The 12028-nt window shown below is 50.6% G+C and overlaps 1 protein-coding gene across 4 annotated transcripts; it reads left to right on the forward strand.

The window, feature by feature from the left end:
- The first annotated feature begins 155 nt into the window (after window positions 1-155).
- On the forward strand, window positions 156-9703 carry Fxyd5 (FXYD domain containing ion transport regulator 5). Of its 4 annotated transcripts, none has more exons than XM_021166661.3 (10): window positions 156-228; window positions 866-926; window positions 2052-2126; window positions 3217-3273; window positions 4250-4360; window positions 6009-6089; window positions 7087-7116; window positions 7238-7312; window positions 9404-9449; window positions 9542-9703. In XM_021166661.3, exons 2-10 carry the CDS (start codon window positions 866-868, stop codon window positions 9573-9575), a joined length of 570 nt encoding a protein of 189 aa, XP_021022320.1. In that variant the 5' UTR covers window positions 156-228; the 3' UTR covers window positions 9576-9703. The 4 variants fall into 4 exon arrangements, with proteins under 4 accessions (XP_021022320.1, XP_021022322.1, XP_021022323.1 ...); XM_021166663.3 differs by having other exon boundaries at window positions 4253-4360; XM_021166664.2 differs by having other exon boundaries at window positions 9404-9703.
- The last annotated feature ends 2325 nt before the right edge of the window (window positions 9704-12028 follow it).

Below are 12028 nucleotides of genomic sequence, written 5' to 3' on the forward strand. Positions count from 1 at the left end.
ATCTGCGTCCCTCAGACCCTCGAGTTGAGGCCACCGCCTTCAGTCCCCCACCATCCTCCCCCTCCCCAGCTCCCACCCCTGCCTGTGGGGCCTGGAAACGAGAGAGGAAATGACTGGGACGCTCTGGTCCCCGCCTGCCTGCGTCCGCGCCCGTGGCCACACCCTCCACCCTGAGGCAGCTCCCACGCGGTACTCTGACACTTCAGTCTGGAGATCTCCAGCTTAGATGTAAGTCCCTCCTTTGCTCTATTGCTCAGGGCCACACACGCAGGTGGGAAGCTGCTTGGGAGGAGGAGAGGGGGATCTCGATGCCTCTCTGCCTCGTATTCACTCTGTGGGCACCTCTTCTGCCTCAGTCTCCCTAGAGCGCCTCCATTGCGGGCAGACAGGTCCCTCTACGATCTGCCCAGCGCCGGTGCTGGGCGCGGTGGTGCCTGCAGGGCAGCCGGACACCAGCTCACTTTTTCCTTTGAGAGCAGCCCCGCGTTAGTCACCCTTCCTGTTCCCCTCCTGGCCCCGCTGCTCTGGGCTCCAGCCCTCGAGGGAGCAGACACAGCGGGCCACTGGCTTCCTCCACTCAGGAACCATGGGTCAGGAGGATCAGTTCCAGCTTTAGGAGGAGGGAGCGGCATCTTTGCCTCAGGGGTGTCAGGAAGCCAGACTCGCTTGATGCTTCTGGTTTTCTTTGGGGATCAGCTCCTGGAAGAAGGGGATGGTGGCCTGAGACGAGGGAAAAAAAAGCATCTCTCCCCAAAGGCAGATATCAGAGGGTCCTTGAGACCAGAGGCCTGCTCCAAAGAGGCTGCAAGGGGGTGGGAGGGTGCGGAGGGGCTATGCCTTACCTTTGCCTCCACTTGTCCCACAGATGTCACTGTTCAGTCGCCTGTGTCTCCTCACTATTGTCGCCCTGATTCTGCCCAGCAGAGGTAAGACACCACCACCATCACCACCACCCCTCGCCCTGATCCAGCCCCAGGGGGGCAGCTAGATGGGTGATTGCAAAGCTCAAATGCTGGGTACCATCTTTTCACTCTACTCCCTCGCCAACCCCCGCCGCCGAGTGAGCCAGCACCAGGAAGTGGGAAGGCAGGCTCTGGGTAGCACCCTCTTTCGGGTGACTGTTTCCAGAGGGTCTGGCTGGAGCCTGTCCTGCTGAGCACCCTCCCTTTCACCTCTGAGAAGAACTTGCTGAGTTTGACTTGGCTGGGAGATCGGTGTCAGTTTTCTACTAGGCCGCCAGGAAACCCCAGGCTCCAGGCAAAGCAGAACTGATGGGTTTTCTGAGAATACAGTTGGGCAACGGGGTCCAAGCTGGGGCTCGGAGACCCTCACTCTGGCCTGGAAAGTACTTGTAAAAGCGCCCAGGTGGGTGGGCAGTTAGTTCTGTTCTGTGCCTCACCATGCCCATTGTGTGGATGGAGAGAACTGTTGTTCAGTGAGCACACAAGGCGGGGCGGGGCACAAGAAGAGGAAGGAGCTGCTGATAAGCCCAATGAATCTGAGAGTCAGTGGAAGACTGGGTTGGGGTGAAATCGATAAGAAGATGTGGGACCAGGTAAAAATTGTGGGCTCTGAGCCTGCGGGGTCTGTCTGTCCTGGCATGGGTGTTCACGGGTGACTTCTGGCTGCAGAGGCTGCTAGGCATCTTCGTGGGGGGGGGGGGGGGGAGACAGGGTCTGGCCCATGAAGCACGAGGAGCAAGCCCATTCCCTCCTTAGCTGTCTGTCTATGGGGCAGAGAGCCCTGCTCCATTACTAGCTCGTGCTTTTCAGATGAGGCAAATGAGTGCCTCAGGTCACGGAGCGAGGAGGAAGTGGTCGGGAGTAGAATGTGCTCCAAGGCCCTGGTTTACTCCAAGCACCTGCACTCTCAATGCAAGGGTGTGCAAAGGTCCTGCGGCAGTAGGAAGACTTCAATCACACTCAGGACTGTAGAGTGACTCAGTTAAAGCTGATTCCCCTGGGCCTTCAGTGGGTCCGGCGTGGTGGGACAGAAGACATGAGAAGGGGGTGAGAGACTCCCTCCTGAACTCTCAGCCTTTATCTCCCCAGGGCAGACACCAAAAAGGCCCACATCCATTTTTACAGTGGACCAGACTTCTGCAACTACTCACGACAATGTCTCAGGTAAGAAAAGTGATCGAGGGCTGGAGAGATGGCTCAGCGGTTAAGAGCACTGACTGCTCTTCCAGAGGTCCTTAATTCAATTCCCAGCAACCACATGGTGGCTGCCAACCATCTGCAATGAGATCTGATGCCCTCTTCTGGTGTGTCTGAAGACAGCTACAATGTACTTATTCACATGCATAAAATAAGTTAATCTTAAAAAAGAAAAGAAAAGAAAAGAAAAGAAAAGAAAAGGAAAGTGATCAATGAAATTCTCACCGTGTACAACACCACCACCATGCTTAGACCAAAGAGGGAAATTTACATTTGTGTAACTGGGAGGAAAAAAAAATCAGGGATAAAGATTCAATAATGGCTTGATCTAGGCACTTAAAAGCTACTTATGAGGACCCTAGTACCAACTCTTGCTTCCAGTTGCTCTGTGTGGGGTTCAGTCATTCCAGTCAGCTAGAACTCCATCTTTCTCTGCCATCAATTGCCCTGTTTGATGTCAGAGGAGGAGTCTTCTCTAACCAGGACCCACCCACTGAGTGCTGGGCTGACAGGCACCGCCTCCATGCCTGGCCCAGGAGTCCTGATTAGAGCAGGCAATAGTGGTTTGTGGTCAGGGAGGTTTGGGAAACTGAGTCAAACACCTTTTTCCAGGGAAGGCATCTGAGTCCTGCTAATGGGTGTGGAGGCAAGGGAGATCCAGGCATCCTACATGAGTGCTTATCAAGGAGCCTGAATTCCTCTCATGGCCTCAACATGGACCATGTTCAACCATGAGGACCCCAGAGCTGTTATATAAGGCCCGCCATATGGCACATGGTCGTAAACCCCAAGGTGGGGAGACAGAGGCAGGTGGATCTCCAGGGCTTGTCAGCTTAGCATACTTGGTGAGTCTCAAGCAGATGAGAGAGCCTGTCTCAAAGAAGGGAGGGCAGGTGGCTCTTCAGGAAAGACACCGCAGAGTAAGTGCCTCTGCCCACCTTGCGCACAGGCAGTTAAGAAAAACATAGAGTTGCTATGGAAACTCTCCAGTCTTCACCTGGGGAAATTCTCTGCTGCTCTCTTCTCACATCTCTCTCTGACCCTGTTTTTACCCCAGATCCAGATCAAACCAGCCCAGGAGTCCAGACCACCCCTTCCATCTGGACCAGTGAAGGTGAGTGGAGGGGGAGGGGCAGAGCCCACACTTGCATCCTTACCCCTGACAGCTGCTGGTCCTCACTCCCTCCAGAACATCCCAGCTCTAGACCCTTGCCAGCTGCACTCTATCCCTTACTTATTTTGTCCAGACATTACTATTTTGTAGCCCAGGGTAGCCTTAAACTCAGGGCAATCCTTCTGCCTCAGCCTCTGGAGTGGTGGCATTGCAGAATGTGCTGCCTGGGTCTATCTAGCACCCAATCCCATTGACTTAAAAACAAAATCTCTTTTTCATTGACCCATTTTTAAAAGTTGAGCATTAGATGTTTATAAACACTTCCGGTGCCTGCTCAACCATAGCTTCTGTTCATGTCTGGATCTCTTTAGATTTTTTTTTCTAAATAATAATTATACTTTTTCTTGGAGTATAATGTAATTTAGAGTACTTCTTGTAATTTTTTTCAGTTAATGAATGACTAGTGATGCTGAAGACATGGCTCAGTGGTAGAGCCCCTGCCTAGAATCCCCCAGTGAGGGGCTGGGGTGTGGTTCAGTGGTAGAGCCCCTGCCTAGAATCCCCCAGTGAGGGGCTGGGGTGTGGCTCAGTGGTAGAACCCCTGCCTAGAACCCCCAAGTGAGGGGCTGGGGGCTCAGTGGTACCGGGCCTATCATGTACAAGATTCTGAGTTCAATCCCAGATAACATAAAAGTTGTTCTATGCCAGCACAAAGAGGCTCTGGCAAGAGGATTAAAAGCTTAAGATCAGCCTGAAGAGATCCAGTTTTATCTTGTTTTGTTTTTAAAACTACCAGGTGAAGACTGGTAGTGGTGCACTGTTCAAAGAAAGTCCCTACTCCATCCCAGCAAGGTGTCACCTGGTATTTCAGCCTGGAATACCCCAATGTGGAGGGAGCCCTGGCAGGCTGGTCTGGGGAGCTGAGCACATCTCTTCCCCTTAGTTCTCACCCTCCCCTCCTTTCCTTCCACCAAAGTAGAAGCCACAGGAAGCCAGACAGCATCCAAAACCGAGACCCAGCAACTGACAAAAAGGACCACCTCGAATCCAGTGTCAGATCCAGGACCACATACAAGCAGCAAGAAAGGTAGAGCCCCAGCTGGCAGTGTTTAATTTCCTCTGTTCTCTCTCTCTCTCTCTCTCTCTCTCTCTCTCTCTCTCTCTCTCTCTCTCTCTCTCTCTGTGTGTGTGTGTGTGTGTGTGTGTGTGTATAGATGTTTGGAGGATTCTGGGTTAAAGTCAGTGATTCTTTGAGAACGACCTTCTCGGGTCCTTGATGAAGCTAACTTCACAGCAAGCAACTCCACGTTGGAACATTCTAACATGCCTTACCCCAGTGTAATAGTTGAGCCGACTGGCCGTCCATTTCTCCATTGCTGGGCTGGTACGGAGAAGTAGAGCTGTGGGTTTCCTTTGTGTCTTTTTTCTGTTACAACCGGAGCTTTTTAGTTGCAACCTTAAAAAAAAAAAAAAAAAAAAAAAAAAAAAAAAAAAAAGATGTATTGGCTCAATTCTGTAAACCCTGAAGATAAGATGTCAGGCATAGCTGGATAGAGGAAATTAAGCACAGTCAGTATGTCTAAATTGCTTGTCGTCCTCTTTTGTCTTCTTTCACTCTTTTTCTTGGTAGTCAAAATGCCCCATATTCGCCCAGCTCGGAGCCACACAACTTTCCTATAAGCCCCGCCCAAAACCTGGGCTTGACTTTCTTTTTTGTTTTGTTTTGTTTTGTTTTTCGAGACAGGGTTTCTCTGTATAGCCCTGGCTGTCCTGGAACTCACTTTGTAGACCAGGCTGGCCTCGAACTCAGAAATCCACCTGCCTCTGCCTCCCAAGTGCTGGGATCAAAGGCGTGCACCACCACACCCGGCTTGGGCTTGACTTTCTTTTTTTTTTTTTTTTTTTTTTTTTTTTTTTGGTTTTTCGAGACAGGGTTTCTCTGTGTAGCCCTGGCTGTCCTGGCACTCACTTTGTAGACCAGGCTGGCCTCGAACTCAGAAATCCGCCTGCCTCTGCCTCCCGAGTGCTGGGATTAAAGGCGTGCGCCACCACGCCCGGCTGGGCTTGACTTTCATTGTCCCGGTTGAGCTCACATGTCCTTGTATGATCCAATGGAAGCCTGAAAGCAGGCTGTTCTGACTGGTCAATGAAGCCTTAATCCTGACTGGAAAAGTCCATACAGCCCAGAATCAGGAAGGAAGTAGTGTCCTCGGGACAAGTAGGTTAGTGGTGGCAGCAGGTGTGTGGAAAGAGGCTGAGCTGAGACTAAGGCAGCAGATGACCCCTTAACCTTTGTGTGACGTCAGAGCTCAGGAGTGAGAACATGAGGCCGGCGTGGGGGTACATGGCAGACCCTGTGTCCAACATTTTAAATTAAATTAGAATTAAGAAGAGAATGCCCCGCTATTTTTTGGTCCAAAAGTAGAGAGGATGTTCAGAATATTATAAATAAGTATCTCCAGGCTGGAGGGGCAAAGTCAGTGAAATCCTGTCCCCTGCTCTCCGGTTGTTAGCGGAGGTCCAAATGAGGGACCCACCTGGGCTGAGCAGCTGGTCCAGCCTTGGGGGACGTGGAGGTGCAGGCAGGTGCTTGTTGCCAGAGTGTGGGTGGGAGGTGCCTGTGCTCTGCACCCCAGATGTAGCCCTGTTATTATATCCACATCCCTGGGTCAGCCCCTGATGCTCCTCCTGCCTTCCAATGTCTTCTGACCATTTTTTATGCCTATCACCTGAAGGTACCCCTGCAGTCTCCAGGATCGAGCCTCTCAGCCCATCCAAAAACTTCATGCCTCCATCCTACATTGAATATCCACAGGGTTAGTATCTCTTCTTCTTGACCAGAAACAGGCACTCTATAGTTTCTTTACCGTGTGGGCAAATCTACAGGGCTCGTGCTATGGAAGAAACTGTGCTCTCAGACTGGGTGGTAGCACATGCCTAAGTGCCATGGAGCCAGCCAGGTCACCATGTGGTACAGCTAGGAGGTTGCTTTCTGAGCTCTGAATTTTCAAAGTTGAAATTAAGACTGGGCTCAGTGGGGCAGATCTTCTGGTCACTATAGATTCACTTATACAACTTAAGAGCAATTGTAGACCAGCAGGGGCTCCATTTGGTCATCCTGATTCCTCCCCTCTGATATCCCCCCTTCCTGCTTATTGAACCCCCACTGATGACATAGACGCCACATGCCCACGTCACCCATTCATCTGTGTATTCAGCATGGATTCATGTGTGTGCCAGACAGCCATAAACAAGACAGACAAATATCTTTGCTATTGATGGGTGTGGTGGTGTATTCCTGTAATCTTTGCACCTGGGAAACAGAAGGAAGATGGCAGCAAGTTTGAGGCTAGCCTGGACTACATAGCAAGTTCCATGACAGCCCGGGCTACATAGTGGGACCCTCTAAAACTGACACCGTAGTGGAGGAAGACAACAGATAATAACTGGAATACTTACATCAATCATCAGATGATTTTTAGTTTGCTAGCAAGAAAAATAGAGCAAAACTCAGGATTAGAGAATGCTCATGCACAGAATCAAAGACTTCCAGTGAAGGAGGTGACTCTCCTCCGGGAGAGGGGGCGGCAGTATAGAGGCCCTGAGATGAGTGGCTGCCGAGATGGACTCAGGAGCAGGGAGGCAAGTGGGTGCTGAAAGACTTCATAGCATGTCACAGTGAGGACTTCCACTTCTGTTCTGAGGTCTTAGGAAACTGAGGCTCAGGTGTCCCCAGTCCCTACTTCTGCATTTCACTTATTCACTCCACAAATGTCCACCCAGGTCTGACTTGTATGTATCTGTCCCCTCTAGATTCGAATGAGAACAACCCCTTCTACTACGGTAAGTTACCCCGCTCCCGCTCCCGCTCCCGCTCCCCCCTCCCGCCCCCCCCCCCCGCACTGCTGGAGATAAGTGGGGAGAAAAAACAAAGACCCCCGCCCCTCCATTTCTCTCTCCACAGATGATACCACCCTCCGGAAACGGGGACTGCTGGTGGCGGCGGTGCTGTTCATCACGGGAATTATCATTCTCACTAGTGAGAGTCGGGCATGGGCAGAAAGGGCAAGAAGGGGCTGGGGGCGGACTGGGCTTCATGGTGACTGAGGATCAGGGTCTTGAAACCCCCTGGGCAAGGCTGTGCAAACTCAGCACCCCTACAAACCACCCCAGGGGTGATTTGGCCTGCTTGTTGCATCCAGCTGGGCGGTTCTTCTGGTTGCAGCAGGGGGCGCTGTTCCTAGAGTGCACGTCTCTTCCTCTGTTGTCCTTTTCTTCCTGGGCTCCGTCACGTGGTAGTGCCCTGATGAGCGAGGCAGAGACACAGGACAGAGATATGCAGGCTCAGATGACTGCTAGTGGATACTACCTTATGCTTCTTTACAAGCCAAGGGTGCTGGCGTCAAACTCACAATCCTGCTTCAGCCTCCTGAGGCTTGGGGTTATAGGTGTGCCAAGCTGATCAGCAGTTTTGAGGTTTGTTTTGTTTTGAGACAGAGGCTCATGTCGACCAAAGATGGCCTTGAATCTGTGTGTGTGTGTGTGTGTGTGTGTGTGTGTGTGTGTGAGTGCAGAGACCATGACAGACAGAAGAGGGTTTTGGATACCCTGGAGCTGGGAGTTTCAGAAGATGTGAGTCTCCTTAGATGGATGGTGGGAGCTGGATGTGACTAACCACTGAACCACCTCTTCCACCTTAACCTTGAACTTCTGACCCTCCTGCCTCTACCTCCCAAGTGCTTAGTTATAGGCATAGGCAGTTAATGCAGCACAGGGAGTCAGCCCCATCACATTGTACAGGCCAGGCAAGCACAACCGAGCAACAGCCCTCTGGACCTGACTTCTTTTATCCACCAGAGCTCTGCGGGTTGCTGTTCTCATTGTGACCAAATACCGGACCGGGATCAATTTCTGGAAGCGTTTATAGCTTAAGAAGAGATCCATGGGTTTGGGAGGTATTGGTGGGCAAAGTGCTTGCTTGAGGACCTGAATTCAGAGGCTCAGCCTGGGTATCTGGGTGACACCCACCCATGCTGAAGAGAGAAAGGAGCCAGCCCAGCTGCATCAGTGTGTGCCAGGTTCAGCAAAGAAGACAGAGTCCTTTGACTCTGAAATACAGTGCAGCCCAACCAAGGAAAACACTCCATGTCTACCTCTGGTGGGGGAGGATGTGTGGTCAAAGAGGCTGAGTAACAAAACAGGAAGTAAGAGAGAAGGGAGGAGACTGGCTGGTCTTTCTATGACAGCACACCCTCCGGAGGGCTAACTGATGGGCAAGCAGAGCTATAACTTCCTAGGTGACCCTAGACTCTGCCTCTCAAAGGCTGCCCACCCTCTCCGTCCCAACCCTGAGTACTAAGGACCCAACATCAAAGACAGACATTGGAGGGACACACCCAAACCACACGCACTAACAGTGGGAAAGGCCAGGGAGACACAGACAGGGAAAGCAGAAGGGGAGGCCTGAGAGGCAGGTGGCTGCCATCTTCTCATGGCCCCGTGGCTTTTTAAACTCTACGCCATCTCCAATTGACTCTAATCCAGGTCCCAGCTTCTCTTGCTCATGTTCTTCCATCTCACGTCTGCCCTTTACCACAGGGATGTTTGCACAGGCTGCTCTGCCCCACCACAGCCCTGCATTTGTTCATCTCAGTGTGTGTGTGTGTGTGTGTGTGTGTGTGTGTGTACATGTAGAGGTCAGAGGACAATTTCCATGAGTTGGTTTTCTCCTTTTTTAAAACAAAGATTTATTCATTTATCTTATGTATATGGGTGTTTTATCTGCATGTATGTCTGCACACCAGACGAGGGCATTGGATTCCATGGGTCTGCAGTTATAGACAATTATGAGTCTCCATGTGGATGCTGGGAATTAAAACCAGGACCTCCTGAAGAGCAACCACTGAGCAGTCTCTTTAGCTCCTGGTTTTCTCTTTCTGCCCAAAACTCAGGACGTCTGGCTCAGCAGCAAACACCTTTACTTGCTGAGCCATCTTGCTGTCCCCCTTCACTGGGAGTTTCCTGAGGTCCAGATTGATCCCCCACCCCCACCCCCCAGCCGGTCCCCAGTGACTTTGTGATAATTAGTACTGTTTCCAGCTCATGGGAAAACTGGTTCTTTTTCTTCCAGGTGGGAAGTGTAGGAAGTTGTCTCAATTTTGCCTGAATCGCCACAGGTGAGTGCGGGCCAGCATCCTGATGGGCACCCCAGCTGGAGCCTCCAAACTACACCAACTCACCACCCCCTGCCTCCTCCCTCTACCCCAAGAGCCTACAGAGTGATCAACATGAAAGAATCCTGAAAGGAAGAGGCCACTGGAGGGAGTCGGGCTTAAGGCTAACTATCTTCCCACCCTGGGGGGAGAGGTCTCCCTAGGCACTGCTGTGGCCCTATCTATGCTGTTCAGATAAATCCACATGGTCTCTTCCATGGCCTCTGTTTTCTGTGAATTTGTGACAAAGGAGTGGGAGGAAGAGTCAGGGCTGGGCTTGGAACCCTAGGGAATAGGTATGGTTGTTACACACTCAGACAACAGGACAATATGGTGGGAGGAGAAGGGGAGGCCTGGCGTGTTCACGGAAGGAGGGTGTGTTTAGGGTCTGTCACGATGAGAGACAAGACCTCTGTCCAGGAGCCTGGCTTACAGCATACCTTGGTATCAATCAGAGCATGAGTAAGCACAATGTGGGGACCCCTGTGCAGTCACCCCTTTATCTTCACATGGCCAGTCACTCTGCCCCTCGGGATACCTCATGCGTAGCTGTGAAAATGCAGCCCACACTCTCAAGCTCTGTCTCCTGCAACAACGCACAAGTTGGGCTTCAGGAGGACTGCTTGCTTAGGGCATGTCCACCAGGGAGGCTGTGGGGCTCGGGGATGGGCTCTGAGCAGAGAGGGCCTGGGAGGAGGGATGGGCTCTAGCAGACAATTCCTGGAGTTCCTTGGACTCCTCCTTATTGGGAGGGAGCCACCTAGTGCAGCTATGCAGGCTTTTTCAGACCCAGGGTGTTGTGGGGAAGGATAGGTGTCTTCTCCAAGATCATGGGCAGGGTCACAGCACAGACAAGAGACCAGGTCCCAGGCAGGGGGGAGGAGGGGTTGCATAATGCAGTTGCAAGAACTTCAGTTCAGAGTGAGCTGGGGATTACAAAATCATTTCATCAAGCCACAAAGCATGTGGAAATAAGGGGAAAATACATCATAAGAAAGAAGAGAAGCTCTTGGGTGGGGTGTGCAACTGAGCCACATGCCTGCCCAGTACGAACAGAAGTTTCAGTTTGAACCGGAGCATGCCCGCAATCTCACAACTTGTAAGGTGGAGGCAGGAGGATCAGAAGTTCAATGTCCTTGGCTTCATATCTCAAGTTCAAGTCTAGCCTGGGCTACAAGACTTCCTGTCTTAAAAATAACTAAGTAGGTGGGATGTGGTGGTGCCCACCTGTAATCCCAGATCCGGGGAGACGGGAGGTGCAAAGGCAGCAAGATCTCTGTGAGTTAAGTCCAGCCTGTCTATATAGCAAGTTCTAGGCCAGCTAGAGCTACACACATAGTGAGACCCTGTTTCAAAAACAATTTTAAAAAAGCAAAACTAAATAAATATTAAAAGAAAGAAAGAAAATGTCAAAATGCTTCATATAATAACTAACTCAGCCTGGGAAGATAGTCTAGTAACGGGCGTGTGCACACTGGAGGACCTGTGTTTTAGTCCCCAGAACTCACAGAAGAAGCCTGGGACAAGCCAGGCAGTGGCATTGCATGCCTTTAATCCCAGCACTTGAGAGGCAGAGCCAGGCAGATCTCTGGAGTTCGAATCCAGCCTCGTCTACAGAGAGAGTTGCAGAACAGCCAGGGCTACACAGAGGAAGCTTGTCTCAAAAAGCAAACAAAAGAGCCAGCTGTGGGAGCTCACACCTGTAGGCGGAGCATTGAGGAAGGGGGTACAATGGCAAGCTAGTCTATGGGAAAAATAGGCCAGGCTCAGTGAGAGATCCTGTCTCAAAAACACACACACACACACACATATATATATATATGTGTGTGTGTGTGTGTGTATATATATATGTATGTATATGTATATATACACACACATATATATGTATATATATTAGAGAGAGAGAGATGGGACCACCCAACACAGGTATTGGGAATTGAATTTGAGTTCTCTGCAAGAGCAGTTAGTTCATGCTCTTAACTGCAGAACCAGCGCTCCAGTCTTTTTTTTTTATTTATTCACTTAAGTGTATGTGTCTGTGCATTTGGAAACAGTACCTATAGAGGCCAGAAGAGGGTGCCAGATTTCCCAGGAGATGGAGGTAGAAGAGGTTTTGAGACACCTGGATATTGAGGCTGGATTCAAACTCCAGAGACCTGCCTGGCTCTGCCTCCCGAGTGCTGGGATTAAAGGTGTGCACTGCCACTGCCAGGCTGATCCCAGGCTTCTTCTGTGAGTGCTGGGGACCCAAACACAGGTCCTCCAGTGAGTACACACAGTTACTAGACCATCTTCCCAGGCTGATTTATTTATTATATGAAACATTTTGACATTTTTTCTTTATATATATATATATTATTTAGTTTTGTTTCAAAATTGTTTTTGAAACAGGGTTTCACGATATATTTATCATAAACTCAGGAAAATATATACAACCCCCCCCACCCCACCCCACCCCTGCACGCGCGCACACACACATACACACACACATAAAATCAAATCATCTGAAAATGTTATTTTTGCTTGTTTGTTTTTGTTTTTTG

The sequence above is a fragment of the Mus caroli genome, unplaced genomic scaffold (genome assembly GCF_978045245.1).
Source record: "Mus caroli unplaced genomic scaffold, Mus_caroli_1 scaffold_8, whole genome shotgun sequence".
In the NCBI taxonomy this organism is placed as follows: Eukaryota; Metazoa; Chordata; class Mammalia; order Rodentia; family Muridae; genus Mus; species Mus caroli.